Here is a 20,063-nt window from a genome sequence, read left to right on the forward strand (position 1 = left end):
AGTTAAGCATTCTTTCGGGATAATGCACACCATGGTCTCTGACTCTTTGTTTGCTCAATTTAGGGCTAGATGATCTACCACCCTTAGAGAAGCCAGTTCTTTTTAACAGGCTTGTGGTGGTGAAGTAGCTGATAGCTAAAAAATGGAGGTCTAGCAATATTCCCACCATTATCAAAGTAATTCAACGTGTTAATTATAACTGCTCTATGGAAGGCTCAATAGCATTACAGCAAAGTAATTATCATCTATACCACCCTAGATGCACAACTTGGCTGGAGAACCTAAATAAAAAAAGGGTTATACATGTCAAGCTAAGGGTATGCTTATTAATTGTCGGTACCTCCCTACACTACTCCCAATTCTTATACAAATGCAGCATTGGACTTAACAATGATAATCTCACTCATTCGATTACTCGGTATCCCTTAATGTTTTTTTCTAATTTAATTCTATTTTCTCTTCTTATTGTTCGCTAATATTTTCTAGGATACTTTAGTACGGGTTTCACATGCGGCAGCACCGAATGCCTATTAAGATTATTATGATGGGCATATACTTCCTTTTTCTTTAACCCATGTTTGGCTTTAGCCTTCCCTTCTTATATGTTACTGTTAGCATGCTGACTAATCCTTTTGGTTTCACGGTAAGCAAAGCAATTATATTACCAAATGACAATATATGTTAAGGCCCATTTAGACACAACGATTATCAATCAAAAGAGGTCTTTTGAGCGCTAATTATTGTGTCATTTACAGGACAAGGTGATCACTCAAACGGTGAGCGATCACCTTTCGCTTCGAGCGGAGGATGCAGAAGACGAGTGGGGCCGCTTGTCTTCTGCATCAAGCTGTTCCCTGCTCGGAGTGCTCGGCTGTATAACAGCTGTATAACAGCCGAGCACTCTGAGCAGGGGATGCAAAAGACAAGTGGGGCCGCTTGTCTTTTGCATCCAGTTGTTCTCCGCTTGGAGTGCTCGGCTGTATAACAGCCAAGCACTCTGAGCAGGGGATGCAAGCAGGGGATGCATAAGATGAGTGGGGCCGCTTGTCTTTTGCATCCAGTTGTTCCCCGCTTGGAGTGCCCGGCTGTTATACAGCCGGACGCTCCAAACGGGGTATGAAGAACACAGCTGTCCAGCTGTGTTCTTTATACCCAGCCTGTGTTTAGGGAGCGGAATAGAGCTGAAACAATAGTATCAGCTGTATCCCACTGTGAATTCCTGATAAGGCTCATCATTGTCTTTCAGTACGCTAAAAGACAACGATGAGCGATGGCTTAACAGAAACCTGCACGATGTCAGTGCAGTTACACACGATTATTGCTCAAAAGATGGCTTTTGAGCGATAATCGTTGTGTCTAAGTGAGCCTTTAGACTCAACGAACACTGTATTGATGTCTAAAAAGTCAACATTATATACATGAGACATGAGCTTATGATTGATATTCATGTACCTATACCATTTCTATGTTGTAAAATGATTCTATTCTTAATAAAAAGTATGTTAAACAAAACCCTCATTCATCAATGAATATACGGATGAGAGAGACTCTACTCTATATTATTACTCTTGTCATACATTTATCTACAATGTGACAATAATCCACTCGGTCAGGTTCAGGTTATGCAGACATGGAATCATCATAATCGTGGTCCACAGAGAGAAGAATCTCGTCCTGATTGTCAGATATGGAAACATTCTGCTCATTATTCAGGGGAATGACGTCTGAAAACAGTAAACAAGAATAGATATTAATCTACTGAGCAATTATGTATTATGTACTTTACTTGGCTCAATGTATTGTTACATTGTTAGAGCCCAGTCACATGGTCATATGCATGTAATAGTCACATCATTTTCACTACATGTTTATGTATGTATTTAGTGTATTGTTACATTGTTAGAGCCCAATCACATGGTCATATGCATGTAATGGTCACATCATTTTCACTACATGTTTATGTATGTATTTAGTGTATTTTTTGGGGTTTTTTAACCCCGCAGTGACAGGGAGAAATTTTTGAAATCTGACATATGTTACTTTAACATAGAATAACTCTGTAAAGGTTTTGCATATCCAAGTGATTTTTATCTACATGTTGTACTTCAGTTAGATGGTAAAAATAGTCCAATAGAATTTGTGTATACTTATTAAAAGTGATAACATTGGGAAAAGTTTGAAATTTTCACATTTCCAATTGTAATATCTCAAATATGTGCAAACAAACTGTACAAATCTTTGATAATATATATTTCCATCTGTTTACTTTATTCTGGATGCACATTAGAAAAACTTTAGTTTTTTTAGCCTTTTAGGAGACGTACAAAATCAACATTTTGAGGAACACTTTGTTTTCCTATACCAAGCCAAGATTGCAAAGGCTCATAGGTGTCAGTATGATAGATACCCCCACAAATGACCCCCTTTTAAAAACTAAACCCCTTAATATAGCCACTGAGGGGTGCCATAAGTATTTTGACACCACGTTTTTTTTCAGGAGGTAATGCAATTTAGAGGAGAAAAAATAAAATGTTATATTTTTGCAAATATATAATTTTAAAGACATTTTTTTCCCTAGTGCACACAAAATGAGCATTTACACCCCAAAATGGATATATCTGTCCTGTGTTCAGAAATATACCCATTGTGGCCCTAATCTCATGTCTGTATGCACAACTGGCCACAAAATGAAAGGTGGTTTTCAGAACAGAAATTTTGCTTGAAGGCATTTTAGGCCCCCTAGCATACTTGTAGAGCTCTTGAGCAGTCAAAATGATGGAGATCCCCCACAATTGACCCCATTTTGAAAACTAGACCCCTTACTGAATTTATCCAGGGGTGTACTGCCTATTGGCCACACAGTTTTTGAATTAATTTAAGCAAAGCAGTAGGAAAAAATTACAATTTTCATTTTTTTGCCATTTGTGTCATTTAAAAAATTTTTTTTGTACAGCACACATTTGAATGAAGACTTGCACCCTAAAATGGATACCCCTGTTTGTCCCGTGTTCAGAAATATACCCATTGTGGCCCTAATCTTATGTTCATATGCACAATGGAGCCCAAAATGAAAGGCGCAGCCAGTGGCTTTCAGAACAAAAGTTTAGCTTGAGGCCTTAGTCACACGGGCGTTTTTTCACACAATTTGCAGATCGCATGACGGATGCGCATCCGCAAATCGCGTGACCGGTGCGCGCAACTCGCCCGCAAATCTGCTCCTAGCCGCGTTTCATTAGAAATGGGCCGGAGCTGTCCAGCGCATTGCATTTAATGGAGACGGCAATAGAGCCGTCTCCATTGAAAGCAATGCGCTGCTGGCGAGCCTGGGATGAATTGTCGGGAAGGGCTTAAATATATAAGCCCTTCCCTGCAATTCATCCTAAAATGTGTAAAAATAAAAAATATATATATACTCACCTTCTCCCGGCAGCCGGAGCTCCGCGCAGCCGTCCTGCCGTGGGTGTGAAGGGGGTGTGAGTCAGACCTGCCCCCTGATTGGCTCAGCGCTGAGAGGCAGCAGTCACTCACCCATTCATGAATTCATGAATGGGTGTGTGAGTGAAACCTGCCTCTGATTGGTCAGGGCTGTGACCAATCTGAGCAGATCATTCAGCAGGCGGGGATTTTAAAGCCCCGCCGGCTGAATAGTGCCGAGAAGCAGTTCAGGAGAACTGACAGCGGCCGCGGCTGGACTCCGGCTGCAGCGGAAAGGTGAGTATACAATTTTTTTTTATTTTAACACATTTTAGGATGAATTGCAGGGAAGGGCTTATATATTTAACCCCTTCCCAACAATTCACCCCGCGCACGCCGGCAGCCCATTGCTTTCAATGGAGCGGCTCTATTGCCGCTCCATTGAATTCAATAGGCAAACATCGTTCTTCTCTGCCACAGCTTGTCTTCTATATGTTCTCAATGGGGTCGGTGCTGCTGCCGCCGGCCCCATTGAGCGCATATACAGAAGAGAACAGGAATCGCAGATAGGTGCGATCTGCGATTTGTGTTCTATAATTTATCGGACGAGCGCATAAAAAGCGCTCATGTGTCCGATACCATTGCAAAGCAATGGTTTTATAAAATCGCCGGACGCATGCGCAAATCGCGGCTAAAAACGCCCGGCTGACTAAGGCCTGAAGGTGATTTAGGCCCCATTGCCCACTTGTAGGGCCCTTCAGCTGCCAGAACAATAGAGAACTCCAAAAAATGGCCCCATTTTGAAAATAATACCCCTTAATGAATTTATCTAGGGGTGTACTGCGTATTTTGACCCTACAGTTTTTGAATGAATCTAAGCAAAGCAGAAGGAAAAATTATGATTTTCATTTTTTTGGCAATTATGTAATTTTAAAAACAGTTTTTTTGTTCAGCACACATATGATTGAAGACTTTCACCCCAAAATGGATCCCCCTGTTTGTCCTGTGTTCAGAAACATACCCTTTTGTGGGCTTTATCTTATGTCTGTATTTGCAACCGGGCCCAAGCCGAAAGGAGCAATAAACTTCAACTTTTACGTGATTGCTCTTATCCATTGGATAACGGCAATCACGCTATGGGGGACCGCTCACCACGATCTGTGGTCACTGTTCCAGGGTCTTTGCTACCTTTAGCCAAGAGCAAAGAGATCTTAAATTTTCCCGGCCCTCTTCAGCTTCTAAACTTACTTCCGTCATTTTGCCGACGTTAGGGAAGGCACCAAGGATCCACGACAGGAGGTGACATTTAAACTGTTTTTACTTCTACGTGATCACCGTTATCTAATAGATAGCAGTGATCATGTGACCAGGGCCCGCGTATGTTTGGTAGCCAGGAGCGGAGAGATTTTAAATTACCTTAGCAATCCACAGCTTTTGCGGATGCATCCGCCATTTTGCAAAGGGACTTTGTGCAGAAACAGGGGTAAGGTCCATGGATAAATCTGGGCCCTATGGTACTTAATTTCATCTCCCCACAACCTTCGGCAGCTGACAGCATGGAGCTGTCACGTCCACAGCCCACGTGGCTTTAATCCTCAGAGCGAACGTGTTTTTACATCCCCAAAGATTAAAGCCCGGCAAGCCAGGATGTAAAAAAGCAATGGGGCTGTCACTAAGGGGTTAACACAGGTATTACATCCATATTCAATGCATTTATTTCATGCCAAAAGAAAAAAAAAACTTTCTTCCCTACCATCTTCTCCATCTTCTGGCAACATTTGTGAAGTTGCAGTGAATATTCATGCAAAGGCATATTCACTGCATTGTGATACACTACCATTGACTTTTCGTATGCACAGCATATTTGTGTATAAGCAAGGTGTGAAGAGGATCATAATCAGGGTGTTGTGTGCATGTCTACGCATATTACTGTCATTTTTGCACATGCAGGGCCAGTTCACATGTGCGCTTTACATACCATATCCGTGGAATTTAATGGCTATTTAAGCTTATTAAGGTCCAGCTGTCTTCTTTTTCCTGCCATTTGCGTAGTGTCACACCCTTCCCCCTGCGTATTTTTAAAGGCGGCCATATACTTCAATGGCAGTTTTGATGCGCAAATTGCAGGAAAATAGGGTAGGCCCTATTTTGAGAATGAACCCATTGAAATCGGTGGGTTCTTTACTCTGTGTTTAGTGCGGGCAAATTTTGAATGTGAAGCAGCCCTAAGGGTTACGCATATGTAGTTTTGGTGCATGAAAATCAGACAGTTTTCACTGTGTTTGTATGCGCATATTTAGAGTTTTATGGTTTGGGTTGTTTTGCAAAAATACAGAAGAAGATCCAATTTTTGCCACTTTCTTTTCCTGTTCTTCCCAGGCAGGCAAAATGTGTAAAAATGCACTGAATACACATGTAGTTGCATATTTGCTGTGTTTCTACATGATCCCATTGACAGGGGACCTGTCTTCTTGCTTCTTTTTTTCTTTTGAATAGTCTGAAAAAAGACCCAAACATTCATGCACAACAACGCTCCATAGTGGGAAGCATAGTTGCATATAGGCCCATCTGTTTAAAGGGGTTCTGACATAAAAAAAAAAAAATTGTACTCACCTTGCCTGGCCTGGCCCGATCGCCAGGCATGTCCCCTCCAGCCGGCATCTTCTTCTGTGCCATTAAAGCAGAGCAGGAGCGGTCAAAAAGACCGCTTCCTGCTCTGGTCCGTCCGTCAGGCACTTCCAAGGTGAACGGACGGACCGCACAGTGCTTGCTGTGGGCGGCCCGTCCGTCCTGCTGAACTCCGGAGTGCTGCGCATGCGCAGTGGAGACGCAGCCCGTCCTGACTCCTGTCAGAGGGCACCTCTCCACTGCGCATGCGCGCGATCCCGGAGCGGCGCAGCTCGTGCAGACAGAAGAGGAGGAGCAGCGCCTGCCGGGAGATGACCCCCCGATGTCAACAACAACAGAAGAAAAGGTAAGTATTATCTTTTTATACTTTAGCAGCCATTAAACCATGGGTTCCCTGGGTCCATTAGGCAGACCAGGGTACAATGGCTGCTGAAGCATAAAAACATCATTCATGTCAGAACCCCTTTAAGCCCTCAATCAAACATACATGAGCATGCAAGCTGAGTGAGCATGCAAGCTATATTCAAAGTCTGACTTGGCATTACTGACTTTTGATTCAGGGACTTTGAAAGAATAACTTTTACGTAATTATTAGAGATGAGAGAGCGCACTCGTCCGAGCTTGATGCTTGTTCAAGTATTAGGCTACTCAACATGCTCGTTACTCGAGTCAAGCACCGCGGGGTAATCAAGTAAATTTCATTTCACTGTCCCGCATGTTGAGCACCATTTTTTAGCCAATAAACATGCGAGGAAGGCATTACCAGTTCCTGCTGAGACGTGCCAGCCCTGTGCATGTCTACAGCAGTGAGTGGCTGGCGGGATCAGGTGACCACCGAGTATTAAAGCTGTTGCCGCCCGCGGCTCGCCTCAGACGCATGCTGGCAGAGGTTAGGAAATGAGTTGCTGCTGAGATAGGGAAAGTCTTAGAGTAGGGAGGATCCTGTCTTCAAGAACCCAGCAGTCCTTCTTAGGGCTACTCCTCATTGTTTGCATTTTTTTTGGCTGGCTGGGAGCAGTAGTGCACCAATTTTTTTTTTCAAGCATCTAGGCCTGTGCAGAGCATTTCACATCTACCATTCTCTGTGTGCAGTGAATTAGCCATAGTTTTCCTCACTAAACAGTCCGCTAATTTTTTCTGGGGCAGTGCAGAGCATCTCACATCTCCCATTTGCTGTGTGCAGAGTTAGCCAGAGTTCTCATCGCTACACAGTCCATTAATTTTTTCTGAGGCTGCGCAGAATATCTCCCATTTGCTGCGTGCGGTGAATTACCCGGAGTTCTCAATGCTAATTAGTCCGCTAATTTTTTTTTTTGGGAAGTGCAGAGCATCTCACATCTCCCATTTGCTGTGTGCAGAGTTAGCCAGAGTTCTCATCGCTACACAGTCCATTAATTTTTTCTGAGGCTGCGCAGAATATCTCCCATTTGCTGCGTGCGGTGAATTACCCGGAGTTCTCAATGCTAATTAGTCCGCTAATTTTTTTTTTTGGGAAGTGCAGAGCATCTCACATCTTCCATTTGCTGTGTGCAGTCAATTAGCCAGAGTTCTTACCGCTAAACAGTCTGCAAATTTTTTCTGGGAAAGTGCAGAGCATCTCACATCTACCATTCACTGTGTTGGGTGAAGTAGCCGCAGTTATCAGCACTATCCACTGAGTTAATAGTTTTTTGCCCCTGTGCAGAGCATCTCACAATAACCTTTCCTTGTGTGCGGTGACGTAGCCGCAGTTATCAGCACTATCTACCGGGTCAATAGTTTTCTGCCCCTATGCAGAGCATCTCACAATACTCTTTTCTTGTGTGTGGTGAAGAAGCCGCTGTTATCAGCACTATACAGTGGGTTACTTTCTTCTGCCACTCCATACAGCCTCTCTTATCTACAAGTCTCTACGAGTGCTAATTTCCCCCTAGGTATCAGAGCAAGATAGCGGTTAAATTTTTTCTGTCACAGCATAGAGCCTCCGGTATCTACAAGTCTTTGTGGGCGGTGAATTAGCCCCAGTTCTTTGCACTATACAGTGGGTTAATTTATTTGGGCCCTGACATAATGAGGAGTAGGGGTAAGGGTCGAGGACGTGGACGCGGGTGTCCAAGTGAGGGTGTGGGCACAGGCTAAGGACTTGGGCGGGGTGAATTAGAGCCGGCTGCTGAGGAATTAGGAGAGTGCCGCATCTCTCCGCTCCCCAGCCTCATATCACAATTTGCGGGTCCGCGTGGTAGACCTTTATTACAAGCACAGCAGTGCAAGCAGCTCCTGTTGTGGATCGTGGATAACGTGTCCAGCAATGTATCGAACCCCCAGTCTTCCACGCAGTCCTCTACTATTGGGCTAGGGACTGCACCTCTGAATTCTCTAGCTGCTCCTCCTTCCTCTCTGCCTTGTCACTCCAGGAAAATTACAGATTCTGAGCAGGCAGACTCCCAGGAACTGTTCTCGGGTCCCTGCCCTAAGTGGGAAAAATGTTTCCTCACCAACCTGAGGAGTTTGTCGTGACCGATGCCCAACATTTGGAAATTTCCCAGAGTCCGGGTGATGAGAATAGGGACTTCCGGCAACTGGCTCAAGAGCTTTTTGTGGATGAGGATGATAAGACACAGTTGTCTGTCAGTGAGGTCGTTGTAAGGGCAAAAAGTCCTAGGGAGGAGCGCACAGAGGATTCAGAGGAAGAGCTGCTGGACGATGAGGTGACTGACCCCACCTGGCTTGCTAAGCCTACTGAAGACAGGGCTTCAGAGGGGGAGGCAAGTGCAGCAGCAGGACAGGTTGGAAGAGCAGTGGGGTGGCCAGGAGGAGAGGCAGGACCAGAGCAAATAATCCCCCAACTGTTTCCCACAGCACCCCCTCGCGGCAAGCCTCCGTGCAGAGGGCCAGGTGTTCAAAGCCTCACCACCACCAGCATGCACAGGCATATGATGGCCAAGCACCCCACAAGGTGGAACGAAGGCCATTCACCGCCTCCGGGTCACACCACTGCCTCTTCCCCTGTTCACAACCTGCCACACAGATCCAATCCCAGGACACAGGCACGAGCGCCTCCTGGCCTGCAACCACACCCTCACCTCCACGGTCCTCCACGCTATTGAGCAATGTCTCTCAGCACAGCGTTCAGCTGTCGCGAACACAAGCGTTGGAGCGAAAGCAGAAATATGCCGCTACCCACCCGCATGCACAAGCTTTAAACGTGCACATTGCCAAATTACTCAGCCTGGAGTTGCTGCCATACAGGTTAGCCGAAAACGAAGCTTTCAAAAACATGATGGCGGCGGCGGTCCCGCGCTACTCGGGCCCTAGTCGCCACTATTTTTCCTGGTGCGTCGTCCCCGCCCTACACCAGCACGTCTTCCGCAGCATAATCTGTGACCTCACCAATGCGGTTACTAGGAAGGTCCACTTAACGATGGACACGTGGACAAGTGCTGGCACGCAGGGACACAATATATCCCTGACGGCACATTGGCTGAACTTGGTGGAGGCTGGGACTGAGTCAGAGCCTGGGACCGCTGACGTGCTACCCACACCGAGCATAGCAGGTCCTACCTCGGTGATGATTTCTGCGTTGTATTATGCCACCTCCTCCAACCCCCTCCTCCTCCACCACCTCCACCTCTCAATTAAGAAGTGTGAGTACGTTGCCAGCAGTCGCTAGCATGCGGCACAGTAGCACAGCTGTGGGAAAGTGTCAGCAAGCCACGTTGAAACTAATCAGCTTAGGTGACAAGAGGAACACCGGCTCACAGCTGTTACAGGGTTTGTCGGAGCAGACCAACCACTGGCTTTCACCGCTGAGCCTCCAACCGGGCATGGTCGTGTGTGACAACGGCCGTAGCCTGGTGGCAGCTCTGCAGCTTGGCAGCCTCACACATGTGCCATGCCTGGCCCACGTGTTCAATATGGTGGTTCAGCAGGTTCTGAAAAACTGCCCCCCACTTGTCTGACCTGCTTACCAAGGTGCACATTTCCGCATGTTCTCCACAGATGCTGCCACCCTCAGGACACTGCAACATTGGTTCCAGCTGCCAGCGCACCAACTGCTGTGTGACATGCCCACGCGCTGGAATTCTACACTGCACATGTTAGCCAGGCTTTACGAGCAGCGTAGAGCAATTGTAGAATACCAGCTGCAACATGGCCGGCGGAGTGGTAGTCAGCCTCCGCAGTTCTTCACAGAGGAGTGGGCGTGGATGGCAGATATTTGTCAGGTCTTCGGAAACTTTGAGGAGTCTACACAAATGGTGAGCGGCCATTATTAGCGTTACCATCCCGCTGCTTTGCCTGCTGAGAAGTTTGCTGCTAAGCATAAAGGCCTACGCTTTGCTGTTAGAACAGGAGATGGGGGATGACAGTATGTCGCTTGATAGCCAGACTACCCTCACGTCTGTTTCTCAGTGCATTTTGGAGGAGGGAGAGGAGGAAGAAGAGACTGCTGGCCACACACTGCTGGTACCCATGCTGCTTCCATCTCATCTGTTTATCGTGTATGGGCTGATGATGAGGAGGATCATAAAAGTCATCCTCCTAGTGAGAACAGCGATGTTTTGCATACTGGGACTCTGGCACACATGGCTGACTTCATGTTAGGCTGCCTTTCCTGTGACCCTCCCGTTAGACGCATTCTGGTCAACACGGATTATTGGGTGTACACCCTTCTCGACCCACAGTATAAGGGGAACCTTTCCATTCTCATTCCCGAAGAGGAAAGGGGTACGAGAGTGATGCAATACCACAGGGCCCTGGCGGAAAAACTGATGCAAAAGTTCCCATCTGACAGTGGTAGTGGTAGAAGACGTAGTTCAAAGAGCCAACTAGCAGGTGAGGCGGGGGCAGAGGCAGCATGTCCAGCGCAGGCAAGGGAACACTCTCCAAGGCCTTTGCCAGTTTTTTGGCTCCCCAGCAAGACTGTGTCACCACTTCCCAGTCAAGGCTGAGTCGGAGAGAGCATTGTAAAAAGATGGTGAGGGAGTACATAGCCGATCGTACCACCGTCCTCCGTGATGCCTCTGCTCCATAGAACTATTGGGTGTCAAAGCTGGACATGTGGCACGAACTTGCGCTGCATGCCCTGGAGGTGCTAGCCTGTCCTACCGCTAGCGTCTTATCAGAGAGGGTGTTTAGTGCTGCTGGGGAGATCATCACGGATAAGCGTACCCGCCTGTCAACTGACAGCGCCGACAGGCTTACACTGATTAAGATGATCAAATGCTGGATTTTCCCAGATTTCTCTTCTCCACTGGTAGAAAGCAGCAGATGCTAAAGATTCTTTTAGCTGCAACAGGAGAAATATGCATCCGCTCTCTCACCCCAAAAAAGGTGAGAAACAGCTTGGTCTATTCCTTTCGGATCTTATTCCTCCTCCTCTTCCTAAAACAGCATGCTATCACACTGAACTGCTAATTTTTCTGCTGGCCAAAGGGCACTTTTAAAATCATTTTTTTCGGAGGGCTGCCTCCAGGCTCTGTTACAAATTAAGCAACAACAACCTCTATCTTTAAAAAATGTTTATGGGTTTCACCTGCCCTTGGGGTAAAACAAATTTTTCAGGAGTACACTTGTACTCTTGGTACACCAATTTTTCAGGCATTCGCCTATACTCTTAGCAAAGTAATTTTTCTGGTCTTCGCCTATACTCTTGGTAAACAAATTTTTTCAGGTGTTCGCCTATACTCTTGGTACACCAATGTTTCAGGGGTACGCCTATACTGTGGGTACACAAATGTTTCAGCGGTTCGCCTATACTTTTGGTACACCAATGTTTCAGGGGTTCGCCTATACTATTGCTACAGAAAGGTTTGAGGGGTTCGCCTATACTCTTGCTACAGAAATGTTTCAGGGGTCTGCCTATACACTTGCTACAAAAATGTTTGAGGGGTCCGCCCATACTATTGCCACAGAAATGTTTCAGGGGTCCGCCTATACTCTTGCTATAGAAAAGTTTCAGGGGTCCGCCTATACACTTGCTACAGAAAGGTTTCTGGGGTCCGCCTATACACTTGCCACAGAAATGTTTCAGGGGTCCGCCTATACTGTTGCGACAGAAAAGTTTGAGGGGTCTGCCTATACACTTAGTAACTAGAGATGAGCGAGCGTACTCGTCCGAGCTTGATGCTCGTTCGAGTATTAGGGTACTCGAGATGCTCGTTACTCGAGACGAGTACCACGCGATGTTCGAGTCACTTTCATTTTCTTCCTGAGAAATTTGCGCGCTTTTATGGCCAATAAAAAGACAGGGAAGGCATTACAACTTCCTCCTGTGACATTCCAGCCCTATCCCACCCCCCTGCAGTGAGAGGCTGGGGAGATCATGTGACACTCGAGTATTAAAATCTGCCCCGCCCGCGGCTCGCCACAGATGCATGCTGAGAGAGATCAGGAAAAAGTGCTGTCTTGCTGTAGCTGCTATAGGGAGAGTATTAGGAGTTATTGTAGGTTTCAAGAACCCCAACGGTCCTTCTTAGGGCCACATCTGACCGTGTGCAGTACTGTTGAGGCTGCTTTTAGCAGTGTTGCACTTTTTTTTTTTTTTGTATATCGGGCGTGCAGACCATAGCGTCCTCAGTGTGCAGTCATTTTACAGAGTATAGAGGCAGTACTGGTGAGGCAGGGAAAGAGGTATACTGGCTATATAGGCAGTGGGCTTTTTCCCAAAAAGTGGAAAAAAATACTATATTTGGCCTGGCAGTGACCGTCTTCAGTTTACGGCGTGTGTGCTGCGGGTAGTAGTCGCTGATTAATACCCAGCCTTGCGCATAATTGTTTCCTGGCTGCACTGGCCTTTCAGTAACCACAGTCATCCTCCAACAGGGAAATCCAAATACAGTGTATATCAGAGGCAGTGGGCTTCTTCCCAAAAAGTGGGAAAAAAATACTATATTTGGCCTGGCAGTGACCGTCTTCAGTTTACGGCGTGTCTGCTGGGGGTAGTAGTCGCTGATTAATACCCAGACCAGCGCATAATTGTTTCCTTGCTCTGCTGTGCGTTCCGTAAGCGAAGTCAGCCTCCAACCACAGGCCAATAAGCAGCACATTTAATTACAGCGTTCTGTTTCTGCTCTACTCGTAATACACCATGCTGAGGGGTAGGGGAAGGCCTAGAGTACATGGACGGGGGCGAGGACGCGGAGGCCCAAGTCAGGGTGTGGGCACAGGCCGAGCTCCTGGTCCAGGTGTATCGCAGCCGACTGCTGCGGGATTAGGAGAGAGGCAAGTTTATGGGGTCCCCAGATTCATCTCACAATTAATGGGTCCACGCGGTAGACCTTTATTAGAAACTGAGCAGTGTGAGCAGGTCCTGTCGTGGATGGCAGAAAGTGCATCCAGCAATCTATCGACCACCCAGTCTTCTACGCCGTCCACAGCTGCAACTCTGAATCCTCTGGCTGCTGCTCCTCCTTCCTCCCAGCCTCCTCACTCCATGAAAATGACACATTCTGAGGAGCAGGCAGACTCCCAGGAACAGTTCTCGGGCCCCTGCCCAGATTGGGCAGCAATGGTTCCTCTCCCACCGGAGGAGTTTGTCGTGACCGATGCCCAACCTTTGGAAAGTTCCCGGGGTCTGGGGAATGAGGCTGGGGACTTCCAGCAACTGTCTCAAGAGCTTTCAGTGGGTGAGGAGGATGATGACGATGAGACACAGTTGTCTATCAGTGAGGTAGTAGTAAGGGCAGTAAGTCCGAGGGAGGATTCGGAGGAAGAGCAGCTGGACGATGAGGTGACTGACCCCACCTGGTTTGCTAAGCCTACTGAGGACAGGTCTTCAGAGGGGGAGGCAAGTGCAGCAGCAGGGCAGGTTGGAAGAGGCAGTGCGGTGGCCAGGGGTAGAGGCAGGGCCAGACCGAATAATCCACCAACTGTTTCCCAAAACGCCCCCTCGCGCCATGCCACCCTGCAGAGGCCGAGGTGGTCAGTGCTTCACTGAGAGTGCAGACGACCGACGAACAGTGGTGTGCAAGGTTTGTCGTGCCAAGATCAGCCGGGGAGCCACCACCACCAGCCTCACCACCACCAGCATGCGCAGGCATATGATGGCCAAGCACCCCACAAGGTGGGACGAAGGCCGTTCATCGCCTCCGGTTTGCACCACTGCCTCTCCCCCTGTGCCCTAACCTGCCACTGAGATCCAACCCCCCTCTCAGGACACAGGCCTGACCGTCTCCCGGCCGGCACCCACACGCTCACCTCCGCTGTCCTCGGCCCCATCCAGCAATGTCTCTCAGCGCAGCGGCCAGCCGTCGCTAGCGCAACTGTTTGAGCGCAAGCGCAAGTACGCCGCCATGCACCCGCACGCTCAAGCGTTAAACGTGCACATAGCCAAATTGATCAGCCTGGAGATGCTGCCGTATAGGCTTGTGGAAACGGAGGCTTTCAAAAACATGATGGCGGCGGCGGCCCCGCGCTACTCGGTTCCCAGTCGCCACTACTTTTCCCGATGTGCCGTCCCACCCCTGCACGACCACGTCTCCCGCAACATTGTACGCGCCCTCACCAACGTGGTTATTGCCAAGGTCCACTTAACAACGGACACGTGGACAAGCACAGTTGGGCAGGGCCACTATATCTCCCTGACGGCACATTGGGTGAATTTAGTGGAGGCTGGGACCGAGTCACAGCCTGGGACCGCTCATGTCCTACCCACCCCAAGAATTGCGGGCCCCAGATCGGTGCTGGTATCTGCGGCGGTGTATGCCACCTCCACTAAACCTTCCTCCTCCTCCTCCAACGCAACCTCTACCTCGCAATCAAGACTTCTCAGCAGCATCACGTCGCCAGCAGTCGGTGTCGTGCGGCAGCACAGCGGTGGGCAAGCGTCAGCAGCCCGTGCTGAAACTACTTCGCTTAGGAGAGAAGAGGCACATGGCCCACGAACTGTTGCACGGTCTGACAGAGCAGACCGACTGCTGGCTTTCGCCGCTGAGCCTCCAACCGGGTATGGTCGTGTGTGACAACGGCCGTAACCTGGTGGCGGCTCTGCAGCTCGGCAGCCTCACGCACATGCCATGCCTAGCCCACGTCTTTAATTTGGTGGTTCAGCGGTTTCTGAAAGGCTACCCACACTTGTCAGACCTCCTCGGCAAGGTGCGCTGCATCAGCGCACATTTCCGCAAGTCCAACACGGACGTTGCCACCCTGCGCACCCTGCAACATCGGTTTAATCTGCCAGTGCACCGACTGCTTTGCGACGTGCCCACACGGTGGAACTCTACGCTTCACATGTTGTCCCGGCTGTATGAGCAGCGTAGAGCTATAGTGGAATACCAACTCCAACATGGGCGGCGAAGTGGGAGTCAGCCTCCTCAATTCTTTACAGAGGAGTGGGCCTGGATGGCAGATATCTGCCAGGTCCTTGGAAACTTTGAGGAGTCCACCCTGATGGAGAGCGGTGATGTTGCAATCATTAGTGTCACCATTCCCCTGTTATGCCTGTTGAGAAGTTCCCTGCAAAGCATAAAGGCTGACGCTTTGCCGGCGGAAACGGAGGCGGGGGAAGACAGTATGTCGCTGGATAGTCAGAGCACCCTCATGTCTATATCTCAGCGCGTTGAGGAGGAGAAGAAGGAGGAGGGGGAGGAGTCTGAGGAGGAAGAGACAGCTTGGCCCACTGCAGAGGGTACCCATGCTGCTTGCTTCTCATCAATTCAGCGTGTATGGCCTGAGGACGAGGAGGAGGAGGATCCTCAAAGTGATCTTCCTAGTGAGGACAGCCATATGTTGCGTACAGGTACCCTGGCACACATGGCTGACTTTATGTTAGCATGCCTTTCTCATGACCCTCGCGTTAGACACATTCTGGCCACTGCGGATTACTGGGTGTACACACTGCTTGACCCACGGTATAAGGAGAACCTTTCCACTCTCATTCCCGAAGAGGAAAGGGGTTTGAGAGTGATGCAATACCACAGGGCCCTGGTGGACAAACTGATGGTAAACTTCCCCTCCAACAGCGCTAGTGGCAGAAGGCGCAGTTCCGAGGGCCAAGTCGAAGGGGAGGCGCAGAGATCAGGCAGCATGTTCAGCGCAGGAAGGGGAACACTCTCCAAGGCCTTTGCCAGCTTTATGGCTCCCCAGCAAGACTGTGTCACCGCTCCCCAGTCAAGGCTGAGTCGGCAGGAGCACTGTAAGTAGATGGTGAGGGAGTACGTAGCTGATCGTACCACCGTCCTCCGTGACGCCTCTGCTCCGTACAACTACTGGGTGTCAAAGCTGGACACGTGGCCCGAACTCTCGCTGTATGCCCTGGAGGTGCTTGATTGCCCTGCGGCTAGTGTCTTGTCAGAGAGGGTGTTTAGTGCAGCTGGGGAATCATCACGGATAAGCGTACCCGCCTGTCAACTGACAGTGCCGACAGGCTTACACTCATAAAGATGAATAAAGCCTGGATTTCCCCAGACTTCTCTTCTCCACCAGCCAACAGCAGTGGTACCTAAAGAGCTTTGTCAATCTGTGCATGATATTCGTCCTCCTCCTGAAACCTTACGTAATCACCCCGAAAGAGCAAATTTTCTGTGGGCCAAAAGGCTCATAACTTTTCAAAATAATATTTATCTGTTTCAATTCTCATTAAAGCATTGAAACTTCCACCTGAACCAATTTTTATTTTGACTGGGCTGCCTCCAGGCCTAGTTACAAATTAAGCCACAGTAAGCTAAGCGATTAATGGGTTTCACCTGCCCTCTGGGTTGGGCATGGGCAATTTTTCTGGGGTACATTTGTACTGTCGGTACACCGGCCTACAATGTAATCCAAGTAATTTTTATGGGCTTCGCCTGCACTCATGGTACACCACTGTGTCTGGGGTTGGCCTACACTTGTGCTACAGAAATGTAACTCTGTTCTGGCTACCTATACTTCTGCCACTGTAACGCTAGAGGGGTCTGACTAGACTTCTACAACAGAAATGTTACTTCGGTCTGCCGATACTTCTGCTCCTGAAATGTTACCTTGGTTGGTGTATACTGTTACTACTGTAATTCTACTAATACTGGGCTCTGCCCATAATGCTTCAACGGAAATGTTACTGGGGCATGTCTATACTGGTATAACAGAAATGTAACTAACAGTGGGCTCTGCCCTTACTGCTTCTATGTAAATGTTACTGGGGCCTGTCTATACTGCTACTACTGAAATGTTACAAATACTATGCTCTCCCTACACTGCTGCCAGGGAAATGTTTATCTGCTGCTTTGTCCATACTGCTTCTACGTAAATGTTACTGGGACCTGTCTATACTGCTACTACTGAAATGTTACAAATACTGTGCTCTCCCTGCACTGCTGCCAGGGAAATGTGAATCTGCTGCTTTGCCCATACTGCTTCTACGTTAATGTTACTAGGGTCTGTCTGCACTGCTGGAACTGAAGTGTGACTGGGGCATGTCGCAACTGATACAACTGAAATTTTACTGGGGTCTGTCAATACTGCTGTAAATGAAATGTTACTGGGGTCTGTCTATACTGTTGCTACTGAAATGTTACTGGGGCCTGTCCCTAATGATACTACTGAAATGTTACTGGCATCTGTCTGCACTGCTGGAACTGAAATGTGACTGGGGCATGTCGCAACTGATACTACTGAAATGTTACTGGGATCTGTCTTCACTGCTGGAACTGAAATGTTACTGGGGTCTGTCTAGACTTATACTACTGAACTGTTCCTGGGGTCTGTCTATACTTATACTACTGAAATGTTACTGGGGTCTGTGTATACTGCTGCAAATGAAATGTTACTGGGGTCTGTCCTCACTGCTGCCAATGAAATGGTACAGGGGTCTGTCCATACTCTTACCACTGAAATGTTAATAATTCTCGGCTCTGCCTATACTGCTGCTACTGCTATGTTACAGGGTTGTGGAAACGGAGGCTTCCCAAAGACATGATGGTGGGGAGGCCGCGCTACTAGGTCCCCAGGCGCGACAACTTTTCAGCGACGCGGTCACTGGGAAGGTGCATATAACCACGGACACGGGGACAGGACACGTACTGCCTCAAAAACATCCCCCTCCTCCTCCTCCAACAATGAAAACATTCTTGGCAAATGCTTTCGCAGTGGTCGGTCTGGCGGCAGTCCTAGAATTTCACCTTAAACGACACAATAAGAAAGCCCCCCACCACGGCCCACTTAATCCTGGCCACATTCCGAAAACCAACAAAATAAAACCGTGCTAATAGGTCCACAGTCGCAACCACTATCCCACCAATGCGGTTACTGGTAAGGTGCATATAACCACGGACACGGGGACAGGACAAGTACTGCCTCAAAAACATCCCCCTCCTCCTCCTCCTCCTCCAACAATGAAACAACAAGAATCAGCGCCTACTCACACAAAACGATTTTTCAAAAAGATGTGAGATACTTTTAAGTACTCACCTGGTGCTCGGCCAAAACTCTTGTCCAGGAGATTGACCGGCACCTTATATCCGAGCTGGCTTATAGCGTCCCTGGAATCCCGAATCCTGATCACCGGAGAGCGTCTCTGGGGTTAACAGCCGTGACAGGCTGTTTATGTAACCACTCGTATCAAATCGGGGGAAATTTTTCTATTTGATACGAGTGCCTCCAACAATGAAAACATTCTTGGCCGAAGCCCACCTGTATTAAATCTGACGTTAGCTCTGCTGTTCAGAACACTGCAATGGGATCTATTTATGTACTGCCGGTGGGTTCCAGGGAGCCACCCATGCTCTGGGTCCACAGGGACTTCACATAGGGGAGTTGTTCCTGCCTGTGTCTATGTATTAAAAACCCCGGTCTGACTGGGGCATGCAGTGTGGGCCAAAGCCCACCTGTATTTTATCTGACGTTACCTCAGCTGTGCAGGGCACTGCAATGGGATTTATTAATGTACCGCCGGTGGGTTCCTGGGACCCACCCATGCTGTCGGTCCACACGGACTTCACATTAGGGAGATGTACCTGCCTGTGTATACATATAACAAAACTCGAGTCTGACTGGGGCATGCAGTTTGGGCCGAAGCCCACCTGTATTTAATCAGATGTTAGCTCTGCTGTCCAGGGCACTGCAATGGGATATATTTTTGTACCGCCGGTGGGTTCCAGGGAGCCACCCATGCTGTCGGTCCACACGGACTTCACATTAGGGAGTTGTACCTGCCTGTGTCTATGTATGAAAAACCCCGGTCTGACTGGGGCATGCAGTGTGGGCCAAAGCCCACCTGTATTTTATCTGGCATTACCTCAGCTGTGCAGGGCAATGGAATGGGATTTATTTATGTACCGCCGGTGGCTTCCTGGGACCCACACATGCTGTGGGTGCACACATAATTCCCATTGCGGAGTTGTACCTGCTTGTGACTATTTATAAAAAAAAACAAGTCTGACTGGGGCATGGAGTGTGGGCCGAAGCCCACTTGTATTTCATCTGACGTTAGCTCTACTATCTGGGGCACTGCATTGGGACAAACTACAGGAGCAATACAGTGCTAATGAGACGTGCACAGCCACGCTAGCATTGGAGTCCGCTGTAGGCCCACGATTGCTGAGGGTTTGTGCAGAGGCCTATGTCCTGGGTGCAGTGAAAGTCCGCTTCCTGCCTACTATTGCTGAAGCTGTGGGCCGAGGCCTATGTCGTGGGCAAGTCTGCCATGTTTGGCCGCTCAGATTTATTTTTTGTTCATATACAATACAATGGTGTTAGAAAAGATATAAGTCACCGCGCTACGTGGTACTTGTGTTATGTATATAGGTACTTTTTATCCTTAGCGATAAGCATAAAGGTAAGTAGTGGTATAAGAAGGACACTTACTGGACAGGAGGGGGGTGTGCGTATTGCAGAAGCCCCCTCCTTGAATTGCTGACTCTAATCACTGACGAAAAGTACACTCCAGTGTACAGGATAAAATCCACGATTTATTTCTGATCCGCCGATTGTGGAATCAATAAAAGGCAACGCGTTTCGGTGTCAAAGTAACACCTTTCTCAAGCCAATAAAATGAAGCATAAAAACATATAAAACATACTCACATTTATAATGAAAATGAAAGCTCAATCAGTACATGGGTAGTGCCATAT

At 48.3% G+C, this 20,063-nt stretch overlaps 1 protein-coding gene across 1 annotated transcript in view; it reads right to left on the reverse strand.

Moving 5' to 3' along the window:
* Positions 1-1,029: 1,029 nt before the first annotated feature.
* The window catches only part of LOC136576110 (scavenger receptor cysteine-rich type 1 protein M130-like), a 513,398-nt gene continuing 494,364 nt past the window's right edge, over positions 1,030-20,063 (reverse strand). The window contains exon 18 of the mRNA XM_066575131.1: positions 1,030-1,724. Within this exon, the coding sequence (XP_066431228.1) occupies positions 1,621-1,724 (104 nt within the window). The 3' untranslated portion in view covers positions 1,030-1,620. The remainder of the gene's footprint in view (positions 1,725-20,063) is intronic.

Source organism: Eleutherodactylus coqui, chromosome 8, assembly GCF_035609145.1.
Source record: "Eleutherodactylus coqui strain aEleCoq1 chromosome 8, aEleCoq1.hap1, whole genome shotgun sequence".
In the NCBI taxonomy this organism is placed as follows: Eukaryota; Metazoa; Chordata; class Amphibia; order Anura; family Eleutherodactylidae; genus Eleutherodactylus; species Eleutherodactylus coqui.